Source organism: Pinus tabuliformis, chromosome 8 (genome assembly GCF_031772625.1).
Source record: "Pinus tabuliformis cultivar Carrire ecotype Pingquan chromosome 8, CPIR1, whole genome shotgun sequence".
NCBI classification, from domain to species: Eukaryota; Viridiplantae; Streptophyta; class Pinopsida; order Pinales; family Pinaceae; genus Pinus; species Pinus tabuliformis.
This window is the reverse complement of record NC_142294.1, coordinates 1603309490-1603332487: the sequence shown is the minus strand read 5'-3', so window position 1 is coordinate 1603332487 and position 22998 is coordinate 1603309490. Positions and strand designations below refer to the sequence as shown.

The window sequence follows — 22998 nt, the reverse complement described above, 5'->3', positions numbered from 1 at the left end:
AAAGTAGGTGCTAGTTGTAGTATTATGACTATGATTGTAAGTTGATTAAGAAATGGCTATCAGTATTGGTAAAGATTGATTTCTTAATCTTTGGAACATGTGGCTGACATGTGTGAACAGTTGTAAGGCAACATGTTTATCATTAGCGTGACAAGGTAATAGTTAATTTGTTTATATAACTAACAACAGGGTGATGTGATAGCACATAATGAGATTCAATTACAGTAAGGTAAATGTTAAAAGAAAGAAATTGGGTCAGAATTCCTTTGGCTATGTTTGGAAACCACAACTCCAAACGAACGAGTGCTTTGCATGAATATAGGAAGTCTTCTTAACCTTGATTTTGTCTAACATTATGTGGATATCTGCTAGATTCATGAACATGTATTTGACAGGTATAACAACGGGTTTTCAATTATGACTGGATTTGTCAAGGAATTGGAGTCCCTTGAGAGATAAAATATGCATGTGTTTAGATACAAGGTAGCGTGTTTGACACAACAAGCTAAGGCAACTGATATATTGTTATATTTATTTATACACTGACAGTTGTTTGTTTATGGTAGTATGATGCAGGGACTGCATGACTAAATAGACTGCCATGAAATCTTAAAGGCTCAGGTTGAGCTTTCCTTTGGAAACATTGGGAACCCATGGGGTTGAGTCATGGTGTTTGTTGCTAGTTTTATGCTTTCGATGTTTGGTGATTTATTTGCATTTGAATTGTGGTTTTGATTGTGTATAGTGCATGGTCATTCCACTTTGTTTGTGGTGTTGTATTGCTATTGGTGTTTCATGGTTTCCTTCTTGTTTGTTGCTTGTTCTTGCCTTTTATGTTTTGGGCATATTGGGAATTGGTTGGGGAAAGAGGAAAGTTAATGGAGCTTGGGGAGAGCTGAATGAAACCCAATAGATAAGGTAAGATTCAGATGAAACCCAGTGCATGAGTAAAGGGTATCTAAAGGCAAGAATGTGACCATCAATGGATTGGTTGGGTCCATTGGTGTAAATGGGCGGTGGCAGGACAATCATGAGAAAGGTAACATGAAAGTAAAGTAAATGGGATTAAGGTAATATATGCCTTGGCTAAGTTAGGAACTGTTGTTCTCAATTTTGTGCATGTTGTTCACGGATAAACGGAGTTCTCTTAACCTAGACCTTATGATATTTGGTAATTATGTTGTGATCATGATTTTTTTATGATAATGATTATATGTATACATGAATGTATGTATTTCGCTCTCTGACAAGGTCATCAGGGATCATGATTATTATTATATATGTATATATATATATATATGTCGTTGTCTGATATGATCATCAGGGATCATGATTGTTTTATGCTAATGTTTATTTTTATACATGTATTTATGTATGTTGTTGTCTAACAGGGTTGGCAGGGATCATTCTTATGGAGCAATGATTGCTTAGGCAGGTGAATGCATGAAGATGTTCTTGGTTTATGATCAATCAAGTGGGAAGAGTAGCCCTGATAGATCTACAAGGTTAGTATCATGTGGATATGAATTGATATTATGTGATTATATTATGTCTATGTTTATGTTATGGATAGACTATGCTGAGGGATACATTAGAGGAATGAAAACAATGCGATCTACGACATGTTGGACAAGCATAGGTAGTGGAAAGACACCAGAAGCAAGGTTCATTGGTAGAGATAGTGTGGTATCTAGATGTGTGGTATTACTATTGTGTATATGTTGTACATATTGTACCTGTGATGTTGTGTACATGTGGTGTTGTGTATATATGATGTTGTGTACATGTTTATGAAATGTTGTATACAAATGGTGTTGTGTGCATGTTGTTTATGCAGTGTTGTGTACAAATGGTGTTGTGCGCATGATGGATATGCGGTGTGTGTACATGTGGTGCTTTGTGCATGTTGCATATGTGATGTTGTGTACATATGGTGTGGTGTGCATGTTGTACATATGGTATTATGTACATGTGGTGTTGTGTGCATGATTGTACATGTGGTGTTGTGTACGTGTTGTACATGGGGTGTTGTGTGCAAGTGGTGTTGTGTACATTTCGTGCATGTGGTGTTATGTACATGTCATGCATGTGGTGTTGTGTACACATGGTGTTGTGTACATGTGGTGTTGTGTACGCGTTGTGCAGGTGGCACTATGTACATGTGGTATTGTGTACACATCGTACACGTTGTGTTGTGCACATGTGGTACTATGTGTTCAATGTATTGTGACATGTGTATTTGTTGTGTTGTACTATGTATACGTATTGTGTTGTACACCGGGTGTAGGTGTATGTGTTTTGTTGTACACCGGGTATAGGTGTTGTGTTGTACACCGGATGTAGGTGTATGTATTATGCAGTGTCGTACGTTATGTGTGGATATATGTGTTATGATATATATTGTGTATGTGTATGTGATTGAAGATAAAAGAAGCACTTGGTGCTTGCGGGGTGTGGCAACTGGTCTGGTGTGTATACGAAAAGTATGAGGACAAAGGTAGAAGCAAAGAACTGATTGAAGGATAAGTGTTGATATTTTATTTCATTTTAATTATGCATATGAGCTATGAATTTGATTTGTGATAGGTTACATGTGATCTATGATTTTGATTTATGTTGGTTGCATTTGAGATAACTGGATGTGATATGCTTATACATGATGATTTGATTAAAGAGCTAGTTTGACTTGTTGTGCCAAGAAGTAAACAAAATTGCAGGTGTACCTTATTGACAGGCTACCAATGAAGTATGATTTGAAATTATTTTAATTTGTTTTGATTCTAATGGAAATTATGTGTTTGGTATAAGAAAGCATGGAAAATGTCCAGTTTGGGTGGTTGAAACTGACTACAAGAATTAACAATAACAGTGAAAGGAATTGGAACATGAAACAGTATGTTGGTAAAGCATTTTAGGAGTAGGGCCATTATGGGGCATTGGTACCCAATAGTGTCTATTGATTTCCATGAGCATTTTATGACTGATATGATGGTTTTGAGGCAAGGATATGCCATTTTTTTTAACTTTTCGATGTGAGGAAACCTTGCCAAGGGATGGATCCTGGGAAAGGGATGTCAGGGAACTTGGAAGGTGAGTGACTGCATGGAAGGGGGTGACCAGATTACCCGAAGGATTGTATAGCAAAGAAATGAAGGTTGGGGAATACATTGATTTTGCCCATTATCATTGCTAAATGAAATCAAAAGAACATTGGGAGTGTGTCCTAGAACAATGAGTTAGTAACTCTTCACTGATAGAACAAGTAGTGCAAGGATTGTAGCAATGAACATTGGATACAGATTTGACTTTGGAAATGGATTCTAGACTTCCTGGGAAGGAGGTGAACCCTGGTACTATTTTTTAGGGTAGAGGTGTGAGCCTGTAGATTCCTTTGTTGTTGACACATGTATTGTATCCTTTTATTTGCTCGTTGAGAAAATGTGCATATGTGTATAATATTGTAAACACTGTATCGAGCTGGAATTATAAAGCTCCATATACAACATGATTATTTTCTAGTTGAAGCAAATGTGTATGACTATATATGTGGTTGTTATTGTAAATACCATAATGAGATGTGTTATAAAGCTCTAATAAATAGTATGTTTGTCATGTTTCAGTAGTGGTCATTGTAAATACTGTAGCGAGCTGTGTTATAAAGCTCCATAAGTAGTATGTTTTGGTTTTCAATGATTTTACTGGTTGTAGGTGTTATTGAACCCCAAGGATGGTGTTTCCTTAAGGGGGAGCAATTTGTAACAACCCCAGGTTAAAAATCCATGTAATAAAGTTAATAAAGGAAAAATAACACCAAGATCATGGGACACATATTCCAAGCTGAATGTTGGGCAAAGCATCCTAGTGGGCATCACTTGTTGTTTATTATGGCTAAAGAAATTGACAAAGGCTTTGAAAAGACAAAAAGACATTATTGACATTTTATTTATGAAAATAAAGGAAAATAGGAGAAAAGGAAGGTGAAAGGTCACATACTTGCATGAAAGGGAAATTGATGGAAAAAAGAGGAAAAATGAAGAAATTAGAGACCTCAATAATAAAAACACTTATGAGGATCAATTCACAACCTTTTGTCATTTTTGTTTTGGAATTAGTCTCAGAGAGAAGAAGAGCACCAAGAGGAGAAGGAAAATATGCAAGCAAAGGAAGGACACTAAGAGCAAAGAAAATCAAAGGAAAGTAAAGGAAAGCAAAATAAAACAAGGATCAAGCAAGGAAAGGTTGGATCAAGCGGCTTCAGTGGGAATACTTGCAAGTAACAGGTTGCATGTGTGATTTCCTAACTAGTTTTGGCATGCATGTGTGTATTTGGTTCATTGTTGTTGTTGGCATGGGTTTTGTTGGGTTTCGACAATGGTTTTAACCTTGCCTCACCATTTCTAGATAGGCATGGTGTGATGGAATTCATTCTTAGTCGAGCTTTGGATTGCTGAAAGGTTTTGGATTCAAGTGAGCTGGTCTCAAAAAAATCCTAAGGGTTGGGGGTGGAGATGGTTTTCTCCGGGAATCTGTCAACAGGTGGGAGGAGATAAGAAAATTCCTCAAGGGACGGTGAAGGAATTCTGAGGCATCCAAGCTCGGTTTGATTTTGTGATCTTAAGACTAGTTTAGGTAGATCAAATTAGTGTGAGGGTGGAGGTGGTTTAACCTCTAGATTCACTTGGTTGTTTATGGATTGGTTTATCCCATGAGATCCCACATTCATGCTTAGAATATGGCACGGGGGTGATTGGTTGAAAGAAAGATTTGGTTTAGCCCAATCTATGGTCGGGTGGTACGTGGAAGTCCCTGACTTGGTTGGCTTTCACATATGTCAATAAGAGCTAAGTTCCTCTTGTATTTCATGAGTAAATGTACTTGTTATTATGTGGCTTTAATGGTTGTTCTATCATTTTTATTTATTTGGTTATATGCTAGTTATAAGCATGGTTTTATGATAGATTCAAGTCATGGCTCTTATCATGTTTGATTGATAAATGAATGGTTAATGAATGCATGACCTAATAAATGTTATTACAACTATTGTGAGAGGGAATTAGTCCTTCTTGGTAAACCTCAAATAAGTTTAAAATCTCTATGTTCATATATGCATTCATGACCTGTAGATCTTATGTTCTTAATGTGTTTGGTGAAATAATTGTCATGGTTAGACCGAGATAGGTCAAGTCCTTGATTAAGTTTTGTGCTAAAGGCTTTGAATTTGTGTTATTTATCATTTTTGGGAGTTTCATTAAGTTCTAGGCAGAGGTCTGGATCCTAGCCTTGAAAAGGTGTCTCAGATCTTGGGGTCGCTGGCACAAAACTGAATGAAAAAAATTGTAATCGCTGGGAAGCAGGCTTGTGGGAGTGACTAGAAGATTATAATCGCTTGGAGGCCTTGTCATGGGAGTGAATGGGGGTCTAGCTCACTGAAAAAGAGAGATAACTCATGGGTTGGGCACCTGGAGTGGTTGGTTAGTGCCTGGTGGTCGTGTAGCACCTGAGGGGAGTCAATAAGGTCTTGTTTTGTCGGCTCCATTTCCTTAAGATTATCTAGGAGGTTGGTCATGTCATAGTAACCCTCAGCTCATGTTTATCAAGGGCAAGCTGGTGGAAGTGGGTAGATATGGGAGGAGGTGTGTTATAGATCCGAGGTCGTGGACAATCCTTGGGGACAGTCCAAATGATATACCACAACTTATGCCTTCAGACTCTGATGCGTGTTATTATGTATACAGTTAGATGTCAAAATGTTTTGGAGCAATAACCAGCCACGACTTATGCCTTTAGCCTCTGATACATGTTACTACGTATACATTCAAATGTCAAAACGTTATGGAGCACTGACCGACCATCACTTATGCCCTTGGACTTACATATACAATTGGAGCAACGCATCAAATTTAATTTGCAACAATGAAACCAAGTGCTCACCCGATGGAGGTGCCAAAATTGAAATGAACTAGTCTCATTACAAACATAGTTACCGATCAAATGAGAACTGTACCGAGTACCCATTTTTTTGAGGTAGCAAAAAAATCATCTGATTTTGAAAAATGTTGACTTAGAATACACATTTTTTTTAGCACATTTTTTACACTCAATTTTTCTTATGTATCAAGATTTTTCTTTTAAATGTTAGTGATTTCATGCTTATTTTGAAAAGTGTTGATGCAACATCAACCCCTTTTTTTAGATGGCTTATTTTTGACACTTCAAATTTTCTAATGTATTAAGTGTGAATAATTTTTTAAAATGTTGGTGATTTTCAAATGGATTTTGAAAAACATCAACATTTTTTTAAGACATATTTTTGACACTAAATTTTTGTATGTCCTAAGTATGCACAATTTTTTTTAAAACATTAATTATTTAACCATTTTTCAAGTTGTCTTATTCCTCTTCTTATTTTTCGTTCTAAGATTCTTTTTAAGGGTTGTCCAAACATGTGTCTTTTGTTTTTCTTTGCAACGTTTTTTTATAATGATTTTTTTTTTCAAAGTTTTAAAAAAATAATAACATTAATAATTTGAGGTTAAGAATTTTATATTTTTATATATTGTTAATTAATACTTCAATACACATAAAATAATTATCACAAAAAAAATAATAATTTAAACATTTGACAAAAAATACACATTTTGCATATAGATATAATTAAAAAATACATATTTCGGGACCTTTTTCGCTAAAAATGACATGTTAAATAAAAGATTTTAATGAAAAAAATGAATAAAAGAAGTCGGAAAAATAACAAATTTTATAAAAATTTTCTGAATTTTATATCGAAAGAAGAAGACATTTGATTTTTTTTTCCAAAAAGAATGATTCAAACAAAATTTAAATAAAAATAACAAAAAAAGTATTAAAAAAAACACATATCATTTAAAAAAATAAAAAATAAAAACATAAAAAATACAATTAAATTAAAAAAGACACATTGAAAATAAAAAGCATAACAAGTAGTAAAAACATTAAAAGAAAACGTTAAAGTAGAAAAACATTAAAACATTTTTTTTAGAAGAAAAAAAATAGTTAAAAAAAATTGAGGCTCCGGGCCCTAGGCGGGTAAGGTCGATTAATGGAATCTGCCTTGCTTGTGTAGGGCTCACAGGGCCTCAGGTTTGGGCGTGGGCAGAGCTGCGTACAACTCTATCTCGCCTAGGCCTGAGGCCTTGGGTGAGCATGGCCAGTTCCCAGAACAACTCCCCTTGCCCAAGCTCGAGGGGCCTCGGTTTTTTAATTTTAATTTTTTTAAAAATTAATTTAATAAAATAATGTGTTTTAATGTGTTTTTTTTAATGTTTTTTAAACATTTTTCCTTAAATTTGTTCTAATGTTTTTTATTTTTATTTTTTTGATTTATTATTATTATTTTTTTATGTTTTTAATTTTATTTTAATGTTGTTTAATTTTGTTTTTTTTTTTTTTGTTTTTTTTTTTTTAAATTCTCCAATGAGATATTATTTATTTGTTTTTTTAGTTTTCTCTTTCTTTTTACTTAAATTATGTTTTTTCCACACACACACACACACACACACACACACACACACACACACACACACACACACACACACATATATATATATATATATATATTTATTTATTTATTTTAAATTTTTTTGCTTTATTTTTCGTTTTTGATAAGTTAATTTTATTTTTTTTCTACATTTTTATGTTTGGTTTTCTTTTGTGTATATATATATATATATTATTATTTTTTTTGTAGTGTTTTTAAATTATTTTATGTTTTAATATGATGATGATTAACCTCCACTAAGACCAATGCGTCTATCAGACCTTAAGAAGGAGAATCTAATTGTATTTTTTTAGGATCTTATTTCTTTGCTCCAAAAGAAGGGAAAGAAGCGCACCAATATCACTATAGTTGGGCTGACGTAGTAAATCAAGAAGATTGGAATTGTGATAGATGTTAGAGAAATGAGAGCGGATGTGAGTAAGGGTCAGATAATCTAAAAGAAGGTGCTTTTCATCCTCCACTTTCTTAGTATCACAAAGATGACAAATTCTATCATCCCAGGGAGTCTTGAGAGTAGACCATTGTCGGATTTCACTTCGAAGTTCATGAGAGTTAGTTCTAATGTTAGCAGTTCTTATAGACATTTTTGGGCACTACAACCCCAATCATATATGTCCATGAACCAAGGGCTCCTAAGTCCCTAAAAGTGTTGTTCCAACCCCTAAAAGAACAAGGTCAACTGATTACATCATCTCCCAGAAGTTCTCCATGAAAAACTACTCAGAACTGGTCAAAACTGGACCATCTCACCTGCTCCATGGTCAAAGTGCGCTGCATCCCACCTAAATGCACACGGGAGGTGCGATGCATACTGAAAAGCCCTTTTATGGGGTGCGATGGGCGAGAGTGGACAAATGGCAGAGTCAATTTGCAAGGTGGAGGATCATGGAATCTTCCAGAAACTTCTCCTGTGACACTTGCCTCTCTGCATTCGCCCAGGGATGAGTAAGAGATCATCAATATCCAAGTGGAATCAAGAACTATCAGAGAGAGGACACTAATCAAATCTTAGAAGCTCACTCACCTCCCTGCAATCATCTATATATGGATCCCTCATCCCAGAGTTCCAGAGGCTGGAATTTGGTATCTTGTAAGGAAGTGCTGCTGGTTTCTTGGTGTAACATCATAGTGTTGGGTGATCTAAGCTTTTCATGAGGTGAAGAAGGGCTTTCTTGCTGAGAGGATGACGCTGGGTCAGAACAATTGGTTGTAATCCTATTTGCTATTCTTGATATTAATAAAACTATTCAAGTTTTCCTCCACATTCTTGTATGATTGATGATATATGCATTTGTGTGGTCAATATATATCTGGTCCTATATTGTTTATGATAGTAGATCTCTGTTCTTGGATAGTGTTATGCTGCTTTGATTCCACAGGTGCTCTTTGAAGCTGGGTAGACAAGGAAGCAAGTGGCGAAGATCTATCAGAAGGGAATCAAGCAAGGAACCAAGCGCAAGACAGAGGTTGGTCTTCTTTGTTCCCCTCTTATCTACTTCTCATAAAGGAAAATGAAAGTAGTTTTAGTTTGTTTGTTTCTAAGATAGCTACCAGTCTTAGTGGGACTAGCAGCTCTGCATGGACACTAGATTTCCCGATAACAAAATGGCGACTCCGTTGGGGAACGAATAGATTGTTTGTTTGTCTATATTTGTTTGCTTTATAAACTTATAGACGGAGCCTGAAGTCAAGCCGGCTAGCCTTCGAACTGCATTTGCTATGCAAGTGAAAAGTAGATCAATGTTGCTTCAGTCTATCTCCGGGTTTTGTTTATGAACTGAACAATCGATTTACAAACTCTCTAATTGCCCTTGTGGTGGCTCTAGTAACCTCCTTAGATCTACCCCTGTGATTTATTTACTGATTATCACTTGCTCGGCCTAAATCCCTGAACTGTGCTGCAAACTGTGATCAAGAACTGGATCAAAAGTCTCGCACTGTACCATCGCACCCTCTCTTCAAGGATATCAGTATGCATCGCACTTCCTGTGTGCTGTAGGTGGGATGCATACTGGAATCCCTGTGTAACAGGTGCGCTGATCAGAAAAGGCTAATTTTGCCTCCAGACTTTGGTTTTTCTTCACTCTTTTCAGCTCTATTCAGGAGTTTTGCTGTCTGTAGTCAGTATACCTCTGTTGGAAACCCCCTTCCTTGCCATTATTCCGCCTCCATTGTGCAAAGAATTGTAAATGTTTTTATGTATTGTGAGCCATTTTCAGTTCTCTTTTATAAAGAAGTAGCGTAATTCAATTGTCGTTTCTTGATTTGGAAGTGTCGCAAGTGTTGTTTCAGTCATAGAAGAGAATCCGATTGTTCTTGATAGTTGATTACACTGTTACTCTTGTATTTGATTTGAATTAATAGTTTTTCAAGTGTCGAAAGCAAGTTTTCCATTCCAAATCGCAAAGTGTCATCATTGTCTTCATTTTGTCTTGAAAAGAAGCTTGTTAGTAATGTCACTTTGAAAAATAATTCAGATTTGTGCTTAGCTTTCTTTTTATCATTCACACATTAAGAAGGCTGAAAACAAATACATGCATGTGCATTTGCATTTAGACTGTTTGTTGGTTTTATTTAGGACAGTGCATATAGTGTGTGCTCTTTGCTCTATGTTGAAAGAATATCATCTCTCTTTCTTTAGTAGCTAGGATTTTCATTGCAAAAAGAAGATTAAACGATTGTTTATCATCTTAGATTGCATTTTAGGAATTGTATATCTACATCACGCGGTGAACCTGAAAGGAAAATTTCTTAAACAAGATCAACTGTAAAATAAATTTAATGAATCTAAAAACGCTTTGGAACCTAACGCACAACATTTAGAAGTCTAGGCTAGAGATGTATTCTGGCATCGTAAAGCCTGGTAACTGTTGTTTTCATTGCTGGTTGGGTGATTCCTCCACTTTGAGACGATAAGTGCCAGTATGGACTTGTGCTCCCACGTACCATCGAGTATATATTGGGAGACCACAAGAGGCTATATCCTTTATCCATAGGAAGCTGTGTCTGTTGCCCTATCGATCGCAGTGCATTGAACACAACATTCGGGAAGATTGACTGCCGTACCATAAAAAGTATTCTACAGTTTTGCGATTGGTTTGGTAATCCCTCTGTCTATATTTTCAGAGTAGTTTCTTTCATTCCTTTTCAGACTCCTTCAAGGAAAAGGTCCATCTGAGCACTTGTCACTTCAAGCTCATTAAAAATCAAAGGCGACTAGAGTCATCTTTTGTTTTTTCTCGACTCTTAAAAATTGAAAAAACAATTTGTGTCAAAGCGTCTAAAATTCATTGAATTCGGAAACATATTTCCCCTTGATTTTTAGTTGATCGAGTAATCTGCAATCGTGGAAGAAAATCAATTGAAACCTCGTCATTCGTGGAGGCTTACGAGTCGACCGTCTTTGTCTCCAGAATAAAAACTATTACGGATGAAGCGAACTCGTTTAACCGGTTCAAAATCCCCTGGTAAAGTTAGAACAAGTGTTCCAACACCATCGGAGACTTCAGTTACTCCAAACATTTCTGGTATCCCTACCTTTATAGAAGAAGTTCCGCAGCCACCAAAGGACAGTAGGGCTAATCCTAGTGTGAAGGTAAACACTTGTATTACTGAACCAGCTCCATCTACAGCTGATTCGGAAGGTGTTATTCCCCAAACATCTGTCGCTGTAGAATCTATACCTTCTTCGACACCGAAAATATTTTACGGACCTAACGGTCTACCTCTTCCACCTGGTCTGATTGCTATAGAAGAGATTGTGGAGGATCCTCCATCTAGTACTCCATCACAATTTGGAGTCAAGATCACCCTATATACTTCTTCATCAGAAATTAGTCTACCGTTATCAAAAGCTCCTGTAGAATCTCTAGGAAATCTTTTGGATAGACTAGAAATGTTTGAACAACCATCGACATCTAGGACTATGTCATCTGACACAGTGACGACAAAACTTCCTGCTGTCACTCCAACAATGTTCGCCGGCATACCATCTATCCCAGCTAGCTCTCAATCACTAGATGGGGCCCACTCAGAGGCTATTTCGACAGTATGGTCCTTTCCCGTTTGTTCATCCGAAATAATATCCAGGAACTCTTATGTTGAGTCTCAGCAAATTGATCCTTCATGGTGTCAATTTGGGCAGTCCGGTCCTCAAGGGCAAACCATTCCTTTAAGTACTAGATTACCGCCATATGGGGGGCAATATACCCTTTCATTGTCTCCTCCGGGAGGACAACCATACGAGAGTTCACAACAAAATTCAGGTTATGCTGGAATTACATATAGCGGTTGGATGCCAATACTGCCTCAACAACTAAAAGTTGTATACTCGATGAAACAATGTTTACCTATGTCAAATATACCAACTACGCTAGCTATTGTGACGGTGTCGCAAGTACAAGTGTTGCTTGTTGTATGCCAACCTCAGGTTTCTCAGGTTGTAATGCAATAGCCTCTTATCCCTGCGGCTCAACCACAATCGCCAACTAGTGGAATGACACAGGTCCAAACAGGTACAATTACCCCTCATCTTTGTCAAATAGCTAGTATTGGACAACAACACATGGCTTCACAACCATGGCTGGTGCAATATCAACAACCGCAATTCCAACAAGTTTACCAAGGATCTGAGCAACAAATCTTTGCAAATAATGGGCAGCCGTATATTCAAAACGGTCAAAATCAACCATTCTACAATGGTTATGCCCATCAACCTTACCAAAGTTACCATCATCAAATGCATTATGTTGGTATGCAAATACCAACTGCCTAGGCGATTCCATCTTATCCTGGGTATGCTTCGCCAAACCTGAATCAACAGTTACCCTTCGTGGCGACTTTAGAGTTACCGGATCTAAATCGGCTAACGAACAATCCAATTGCTTACGCCCCTTGGTGGCTAGCGATTCCGCATAAACTTCCGTCAGATATTCCTAAATTTAATGGAAATCCGGGTGAAGACCCGTCGAATCATGTGATGACCTTTCAGCTATGGTGTTCATCAAAAACCCTAAACGATGATTCGATTAGGCTTCACCTTTTTCACAGAATGTTAACTGGTCTGGCAGCAAAATGGTACATCGAATTACCAAGAGCTTCATTTGATAACTTCAGTTCCTAGCCACAACCTTTTTAACCCATTTTCAGTTACCCATAAGGTACGAAACGGGAACAGAACTTCTTACCAATTTCAAACAAACGATGGCCACTCACATATCTGATCATATTCATGAGTGGCAACGTCGTCGTAGAATGGTAAAAACGTACGTTCCTGATCAGCTTTTAGCTGAATGGTTTATTAAGTCATTATTACCTTCCATTACAGAAGATGTGGCAAAGGGAGGAGTCGTCACTGAAGAGCAAGTTATTGCTCATGCGCAATATTTGGACTTGATTTATACTCAGTTTGGCACGCTCTACGATAAAATCCCTGACGCTCCCAGACCGTAATTTTCCGTTCCTCCTCCTCCTAAATCGAACAATGACTCTCATGCTGGCAATGGCGTGATTGGTACGACAGACACGAAATCAACAAAGGCTACATCTAAAAAGGCCCATAAGATTTCTAGTCAAAATGCAAAAGAAGAACTTCTCACCTCGGAAGTAAATGTCGTCTCAACAGACAAAGGCAAAGAAACCAAGCAACCAGGAGGCAAGAAGAAAAACAAAGGGAAGAAGAAGAAACAGGAAGAATCATCACCTGAAAAATCTTCTGCAAACCCTTCTGGAAATAGGAAACCAAATCGTCCATGTCTTATATGTGATGAGGATCATTGGGTAAAAGATTGTCCATATAAAGCTAAGCTTAAAAAATTCTTCAAGAATTCGAAAACCTCGGCGGTATTAATTGATCCGTTTCCAAATCCATGAACAAATATGGTTACCAGTGATAATGCTTCCCCGTCCCAAGTGCTGATGTTGTCGGTTTCGAAACAGCAAAATGATGCTTTGATAACGACAAGAAATAAAGATTACGGGAATCCACAGCTGTCGAACAACAAGGATAAAGATCAACCTAGTAGTTCGACAACAACTTCGACAGAAGTTGCGCCGCCCATCATTCCAGAGCTAACACCAAAACCACCAAAGGGATTAGTACACAAGTCGACATTTAATCCTCGTGCTAGAGCAACACAACATTATAATATAGTGGAAGATCTAGCCCAATCGCCATCCGCTATGTCGACACTCGAGGTACTGCAAAATTGCCCCTCCCAAAAGCAGGCTTTATTATTAGCAATAGGTGGGATTGACCCAAAGGATTCTAATCTTGTGTCCTTTAATCACAAAGGATATGATCCTTAGTTACCAGCTCAACTAGCTTTCCTCATTCAAGTGAAAGCCCTCAACAAAACTGTTCATCGAACAATTATTGATGAGGGGGCATCTACATGTATTATGTCGATGAGTTGCTGGAAAACTTTAGGATCTCCAACCTTGTCGCGATCTTCGACGACATTAAAAGCATTTGATGGATGAACATATACCCCATATGGGATTTTAAGTAACTTGCAAGTTGAACTGGGGGGGAAAACAGTAGAAATAGATGTTGAAGTAATCGACGGAAACCTTGATTACAACATCCTATTGGGAAGGCCCTGGATATATGCTATGGCTACCGTTGTGTCGACCTACTTTAGGAAGATTGCATTTCCCTTTCAAGGAGGAATTACAATCGTCGACCAACAAACATTTCTCCCCAATAGTTCCCAAGTTACGGGAAGCATTCCAATGATCCATGGAAGCCCCCATTCGCTTCAAAATATCGGAGTAGGCCTACTAAAAGACCTTATATTAATGGGAACTTTTTCCCTCCCACCTCCAATCAATCTGGCGGAAGTGGCAACAGTAGGAACCTACAATATGATATCTTCTATTCAAAAGATCTCAGAAATCGATATTAGCATGGATCATCTACAAGTATTGCCTCCAAGCCCAATAGAAATATTGTAGCAATCAATGTTTCTGGCATGGGAGGCAAGCCCTAATCAACGCTCATCAAGCGTTTGGATAGATAGGTCTAAGGAATATGGCACCCCTTCAGATCCTTGGTCGCAAGTGCATTACACCGACGAAAGAATTGTTCTGTAAATGATAATTGACGGGGCGCCATGGGAAGATTACCACCATCGTTCCCATCTTCCGGATTGTCAAGAAGATACTACTGATGACCTTCATCATCCTTCATTTTTTTATTTCCTACCAAATACTGTAAACACGGTGGATTTCGAACGAAACTTGTCCAATATCGAAGAGACTATTGCCATAAATATCTCGACCAAAACAGATGTTGTAGAGAATATTTATGTTGGCAAATGTTGTTCTACTTCAGAACTGGAAATATACAAAGCTCTTTTTCGCGAATTCAGAGATGTCTTTGCTTGGTCATATGATGAAATGCTAGGCATTGACTCGAGTATAGTTGAACACGAAATAAAGATGTATCTAGATGTCAAACCAGTACGACAACGGCTACGGCAGGTGCACCCCAAGAAAGCCACTGCCATCAAGGCAGAAGTTGAAAAACTTCTCCATGCTGGTTTTATTTACCCGGTTCCTTTAACTGATTGGGTATCGAACATTGTTCCTGTAATGAAAAAACAAGGAATGATTAGAGTGTGCGCCGATTATAGGGATGTAAATCAAGCTTGTCCAAAAGACAACTACCTTACACCCTTTATTGACCAGATAATTGATGAATCCGCCGGATGTGAAATATTTTCATTTATGGATGGATTCTCCGGGTATAATCAGATAAATATCCGCCCACAAGACCAGTCAAAGACTGCATTTATTTTTCCGCGGGGCACATTTGCATATCGAAAGTTACCCTTTGGTTTAAAGAACGCAGGGGAAACATTTCAAAGGGCAATGAATTATGCCTTCCATGACATCAAAAACATCATTCAACCATATCTCGACGATCTTCCGGCTCATTCGCGAAAGCGGACTGATCATCCGCAGCATTTGAGAGCGACATTTCTACATTCCCGACACTAAAAGATACGACTCAATCCACATAAATGTATGTTCTGTGTCAGTTCTGGTCATTTGCTTGGCTTTGTAGTCTCAAAGGACGAGATTCGTCTTGACCCATGTAAGGTTCAGGCAATCATAAATTTTCCTCCACCTTCAAATTTGCTTCAGATTCAGAAACTCCAATGGAAAGCAAACTTTCTGAGGAGGTTCATTCCAAATTACGCCGAACTTGCTAAATGTTTTTTTTTCTATGTAAAGACTAAGCTATTGTATTAAGAAAGTAAGAAAATATTTACAGAGAGGTACTAGCCTCTGAGGATGGATAAAGCCACCCTCTGTCTGAAAAGCATAACAGGTGCGCAAGGCTACCTGAATTACAAAGATAGATGCAGTAGAAATAAGCATGGACAAAACAGCAGCATGTAGTCCTCTGACTTACAAGAGAGATTCCTCCAAAAAGAACAACAGCAGCATAATTGTAGAACCAAAGAACCTTTGCATGCCTCTCGCACCTTGCTGCTGATATCATTGTGGCATTTGAGGGTAGGATGACAGGTGATTCCAGAGATCTGGAAACACTGCGAAATCTGGGCATTCCTCTACCCCAAAAGCAAAAACTGGGCATCTCGGAAAGAAAAGAGACCCCTTCAAAACTCCAAAACTTGACCATTGTGCAGCAACAAAAACAGTATTTTAGCCTTCGAAGGCTCACCTTATGCTTTGTTGTCAAATTCTGGTGTAGTTGCATCTTCGTTCACTGGCTGGCGGGAACCCGGTGGGAGTGCTGGCGGCTGAAGCGGACCCAGAACACGAGCGTGCTCCTCAGGATTGACAACGCCTGGAGGAGGATTAACGACATTGCCAATTTCCGCCCTCGCTTGGGTCATACCAGTCTGAGCCAGCTCCCCAGCATCTTCCTCCTGGCTATCGGAATCTTCATCGTCTTCCTCTGTCGCAATTACAGTGATCAGCATAGACACCCTAGATCGATTTCTCCGGCATCTGAATGTGAAACGGGATGTATGCACTTGACTATCTAGCTGGTCCGACTCCTCTGAAGGAGAAGACGGAGGCGCTACCATAGCCAATGGCTGAATTTCCCTTGCTTGAACCTCCTCCCTTCGACTAATACCCCAGACACCTCCTCTTCGCGGGACTCCACGCTGTCTCGGCGCCATGAGCCGGGAAACTTGAGAGCTATTGACAGTGGGAGGCCGAGTCTCCAAACGCAGAGCTTGAACTCCCTGAACCACCCTATTAGAAACCGGAACCAGAGTATGAGTTCTCACTGCGATTTTCTCCGGCATAGATCGATAGAGCACACACTGAGCAGAGGTGTGGCCTCTGCCACTGCTCACACTTCCAGAGATCGCCTCCTCTCCACTTTGCTCAGAGCACAACATAATAATACAACAAGCATACCCAATCTGGAGCAGATACGCCTTTATGTAATTCCTTTTGCGGAATTCTCTGGATGCCTCCATAACGAAACCCAACAAAATTGCGTACAATGCAGTTAAGTCCCCTCGCGCGAACCCATCTCCCCTCTGCACTACCTTCTCCTCGGCCTTTAATGGCATTAATGCCTGGCAGAGCCGCCTGGTGTGGCCGTCCTGGCAGGCTACATTATCATGCCAGCTGCCCATTGCTGGTGATCAAATTGCCACCCGCATCCGGGTCCGAACTTGCTAAATGTTAAACACACATGGACAGCACAAAAGATATGAAAGATAAATCATGTGATGCATTTTTTATTAACATAAGATACACATTTATAGTACACATATGTGACTTTTGGGATTCAGATCCCAAGGTCTCTTGGACTGCTTTTGTCCATTCGAATTCCACACTAACCCACTTAGGATTAGGTGTCCAACATTCCCCCCCTTAATCCGAAGGGTTATGTATGAGTCCAAGAAAAGAGCTGTAATACAAGATGTGTAAAAAATGCATGGCAGCACTAGGCTGAATGTGCTCTATGAAATGTTGGTATAAAGGGCAGTGGTTTAAGGATGACCACCAACACTGGAACGCTTAGTGCAGTTCCCGGAACTCTTCCAAAACTGGCAAGAAACTGAAGTTTTCTGCTAGAGGAAGTGATCCTATTGTTTTAAAGAGGGAAACCTTCAACCATGAAAGGGAGGTCTCACCCAGCATAAAAGGTAAAACTTCAACCTGAAAAGGGAAGTCTCAACCTGTGATGGTTTAAGGATGACCAACAACTCTGGAATGCTTAATGCAATTCCTGAACTCTTCCAAAACTGGCAAGAAGCTGGAGTCTTCTGCTAGAGGAAGTGTTCTCAATCTGTGATGGTTTAAGGATGACCAACAACTCTGGAACGCTTCCAAAACTGGCAAGAAGCTGGAGTCTTCTGCTAGAGGAAGTGTTCTCAATCTGTGTTCACGAGCATCTTTGTCTCTGGCTACAACTCTGAAACTGGTGTGGCAGGTTGTGGCTCAGGCTCGCTTGATGTGGCTTTGAAGCTTGTAGATGACCATCATTTCCCCCCCTGTCAGATACAAGGTGAGAAGATGGAGAAAACTCAACTGCAAGACTGTTCAATACTCTAGAACAAGTTCTAACATGCGTTTGGAATATCTTCTTGGCTATTGATGCCCGTTGCCAAGAAGCGATCCATCCAAGATGAATCTTTGTTCTTGCAGGACGTTTGTTTTTGAAGCATCTGTTTGAAGAATGACTGGTTTTATGACAATGCTTACATGGATGAAGATCAAAACAGTGATCTTTCAGATGGCCAACTCGGTCACAGTGTTGGCATTTCATGATCTGTTGTTGTTGTTGTTGAAGAGGGGCAGATTCTGGAACAGCTGAAGCTGAACTGTCATGAGAAGCAGGTGAACTGTCATCAATGAATCCAACACTCTGAAACTGAATGGGCTTTGAGTAGTCTGGAATATGAAAGGACAAGTCCTTGTCATATCCAAGACCAGTTCTGTGCTTGTTGTGGACAAGCTGTTCCCAAGGTCTGATGATGGGCTTGGGAAGTGCAGACTGAGTTTCTGCATCTGCATGTACGACTGCTGCTTTATTTGAATGAACTGTACCATTATTAACATGCTGCTGATGGGTGGTTGTCTCAATGTTCTGAACAAAAACAGGTTCAGAATGGTGTCTATTTTGATGTAGCTCTTCTTGCTGTAGCTGAGATTCAAGCTGTAAAAATTCGATCTTTTCTTGTGCATCATGCAGGCAGGTCTGAATGTCACAAAGAGTGTCTTTGCTAACATTTACCTTCCCACCAATAGTGGAGTGTATTAGTGTATTCAGTAACTCTAATACATCATCAAATGTAGCCATTGTCTCAACAAAGAAATGAATATTCAACAAGTCTAGACAAACCCCAGCTATTGAAGATTTCAAAAATCAGTTTGAAAAATACATTGCCCAATACCAGATTTGTGTCCAGCAAGAATGAGAGGCTCAAAGTCCTTCCGACACAGATACAATAGATATGTTTCACCCTTAAAATGCTCAGGTATACCAGTATGGATGCACAACTAAATGACTTCTTCCTTCTAAATACTACTTTATGGGCCTCCAGGAACAGGAAAAACACTCATGGCTCGTGCATGTGCTGCACAAACAAATGCAACATTTTTAAAACTTGTTGGTCCACAATTAGTCCAGATGTTCATCGGAGATGGTGCCAAACTCGTTCGCGATGCTTTTCAACTTGCAAAGGAGAAAGCCCCATGTATTATCTTTATAGACGAGGTTGATGCAATTGGAACAAAGCGTTTTGACAGCGAAGTAAGTGGAGATAGAGAAGTGCAACGCATGATGCTTGAGTTACTGAATCAGCTTGATGGATTTAGCAGTGATGAACGTATAAAGGTCATAGCAGCAACAAATCGTGCAGATATTTTAGATCCAGCTTTAATGCGTTCAGGCCGTCTAGACAGGAAGATAGAATTCCCTCACCCAACAGAGGATGCACAGGCACGGATTTTACAGATTCATTCAAGAAAAATGATTGTTCATCCAGATGTCAACTTTGAAGAGCTTGCACGTTCCACTGATGATTTTAATGGTGCACAGTTAAAAGCTGTTTGTGTAGAAGCTGGTATGCTTGCTCTGCGTCGAGATGCAACTGAGGTTACCCATGAAGATTTCAATGAAGGAATAATTCAAGTTCAAGCCAAGAAGAAGTCCAGCTTGAATTACTACGCATAGACATGCTTTTCGTTGAATCAGAATTTGCTACTTGGTTCTGTGTTGTGATGAATACATATATAATTTAACTTTCCAGTTTCCCTGACATCATCTGCTGTTCATTATGTAACCAAGGTAGGATTAGGGTATGTGCTACTTATCATAAGTAGATAGAATGGCTGTTGAAATATAAAACCAAGGTATGGTTAATTTGTAGATGCCATTGATACTATTTTTTAACAATGCAATTTATGAGCTTTGCCTCGTGAGTATGTAGCCCAACATACAGAGACCCCTCCTGGTTTCCTGTAGCAGTTCGAATGGGGTTCCAGTGAAAAATTACACTAGCAGCTCACACGTCTCCCAACAAGGGATGCAGACACCCATGTGATATATGAAAATCTCTTCCCATCATCCATGCATACAAACCATGCACTCAGCACACGACAGTGTACCATTACAGATAATTTATAAAAACCATTGGCAATTCAATAAACTGTTCAAACTTAGAGTTGCCTTATGCTTGGCGGATTCAATGCTATGAAAACTATGCGTTTTAACATGCGGTGCTCTCATGCAATTCTTTAAAAGAAATTTCAATGGGCGGTCATAACAAATATATATAAGCTACCATATATGCGCTCTCGGCATCCTCTTTCCATCTGCGATAATTAGAAGTTTGATTTTACCATAGACACATATATATGTATTGATCGCCCTTTTTATGCCAACACCGGTTCCTCGTTAATTAACCGCACAGCATATTATTAACGAATCTTCAAACACTGCATACAATAGACATATGGCCGACAGTTATAAACAATTATACCTGATGCTCCAGCTGTTCTCGGTCCACCTACGACGGGTCTGATAGAATGATAATCTCTGGAATACTGAATCCCTTTGTTTAAAAAGAAGCCTCGCCTCTGTTACGCTATACCTCATATGGCATTCAGCACACGCATACAGCTTTATTGTTCAACGATAGTCAACCAGCAACGATGGCTTCGGAAAGGCTCTCCACGCGCACGGATATGTAACTATTGGTTTGGTAGCTAAGAACCGACTTGCCAGCGGACACCTTCTGTCTGCGCACAATTATATAATGAACAGAAACCCTTTCCAGACATATTCAATACACATGGTTATAGATATTTGCAATTGTTCGACGTTGATCTTGACGGTTCTGCAATACATATATGCTGGAAATTCTATTAAATCGATCCCACTCAGCTTTGTTTCAATATGGCGATCCCTCGATATCTACAGTTCTAACAAAACTCCCGCATATTTGCATCCCCAATATACTTATCGTATATACTGTTCTTATTCAAGAATGCGCCAAAACAGAGAATTTTAATCTGATTGTAATGTTATCAAATCAGAGTGCCGGTTTAATGCACACAGTCAAATAGTAAGCGGAGGAATAAAAAGACCATCAACGCCTTCCAATCCACAGTGAAATCAACCATTAGATATATGCATGGATCATATCTCAGAGTTTAATAAATGCAACCAACATAATATCAGTGAGCCGAATCGGACTCCGAATCCACTTCTGCTAGCAATTCGACGGAACCAAATAGCCCTCAGTTATGCAGATGCGTTATGGAAAAAATGTTATGCAGATGCGTTATGGACAGAGGGGGTGAGCGGTTATGATGCAGCGTAGGAAAAATTTCAGACCATTAACCTAGCATGTAATATAGATCGACGCCATTATTTGTTCGCTTCCTCCATAAATCGAGTGACTAGACCATTAAAGATTGCAGCCCAAAAAGACAAGTTCATAACAACAGGCTGAATGTTGGATGGGAGATGATTGCAATGAAGAGGAACGTACTGGAGCAGGTATTCCAAGCGTTACCCATTATCACACAGAGCGCAGATTGCTGAGCAGATTCAGAATGGCAGAGGGATAGTTTTCTGAAACCGCTGGGTGCATGTAAGAAGTAGACCTGATAGACAGGGGTGGCAGCGAATAGCAGACAACCGTTATGGCAGAAAGCGCACAAAGCTTATCTTGGACAGCGCTGGTCAGGCAGACAAAACACAGAGAAAGGAATATGGAGGAGCAGCGCAGGTATATGCAAGAGGTGGCAGCTAAATTCTAGCTGAGAAAATATTCATAAGTGATGGCAGAAACCATAAAACAAATGGTTCAAAGAAATTATGCAGGGCAGAGGTGCAGGACTGACATGCACATAACAGGCCACAGAAAAACAAGTGGCTCCGATACCATGTTAAACACACATGGACAGCACAAAAGATATGAAAGATAAATCATGTGATGCATTTTTTATTAACATAAGATACACATTTATAGTACACATATGTGACTTTTGGGATTCAGATCCCAAGGTCTCTTGGACTGCTTTTGTCCATTCGAATTCCACACTAACCCACTTAGGATTAGATGTCCAACAAAATGTCTATTGAAAAAATAAGTACCCTTCGTCTGGGATCAGGTCGCGCAAGCTTCCTTTGATGCTTTAAAGGAATCCCTAATGAAAGCATCATTAATGTACGCTCATGATTATCAAAAAGACTTTAACCTGTATCTGGCTGTAGCGGATACAACCATCGCAATGGTTTTAGTTCAAGAAGACAATGGAATTGAACATCCTATATATTATTTGAGTAGAAACTTAAATGATACAAAAAGCAAATATTCCTACATTGAAAAGCTGGCTCTCGCAGCTGTTCAAGCGATACAGAGATTTCGACACTATGTCCTCTTTCGAAAAACTACCATTTTGTCAGATTGCAACCCCATGACTTATATATTGTCACGATAGTTACTGGGGGGAAAATATTCAAAATGGATAGCAATTCTTCAAGAGTTTGATCTGGAATTTGTAAAATCCAAATCGAAGAAATCCCTGGTTTTCGCAAAATTACTATGCGATCTCCCATCATTGTCCAACGATGAAACATCCAAAGAAACAATCGCGGATGAATCTTTGTTTCTGATATCTTCAAGCAATCTGTGGTATGGAGATATAATCATCTATCTCTAAACCCAAAAATATAGGTCTAATACCTCTCGCTTGGAACAAAGACGTATTCGATACCAATCGAAAAACTACATGATCGTCGGTGATACGCTTTACTGTCGTGGTGTCGATACAGTTCTGAGGAGGTGTCTCACCCATGAGGAGGCTGAAAAAGTCATGAATGATTGCCATTCAGGAGCGTGTGGGGGGCATCAATCTGGTTACGCTACGACGCAAAAATTTTTATGAGCAGGATACTTCTGGCCAACAATGTTCAAAGATTGCATAATAGTAGTCAGAAGTTGCCATGC

At 39.0% G+C, this 22998-nt stretch overlaps 1 protein-coding gene across 1 annotated transcript; it reads left to right on the top strand.

Annotated features, from left to right (window-relative positions):
• Positions 1–19064: 19064 nt before the first annotated feature.
• LOC149242174 (26S proteasome regulatory subunit 6A homolog) lies at positions 19065–19815 on the top strand. Its single transcript, XM_089367645.1, has one exon. The coding sequence runs from the start codon at positions 19098–19100 to the stop codon at positions 19710–19712; it is 615 nt and encodes a 204-aa protein (XP_089223771.1). The 5' UTR covers positions 19065–19097; the 3' UTR covers positions 19713–19815.
• Positions 19816–22998: the final 3183 nt, after the last annotated feature.

Bases quoted from the DNA above. Each gene is read 5' to 3' on its own strand.
- LOC149242174 (XM_089367645.1), top strand. From the start codon at position 19,098: ATGGCTCGTGCATGTGCTGCACAAACAAATGCAACATTTTTAAAACTT.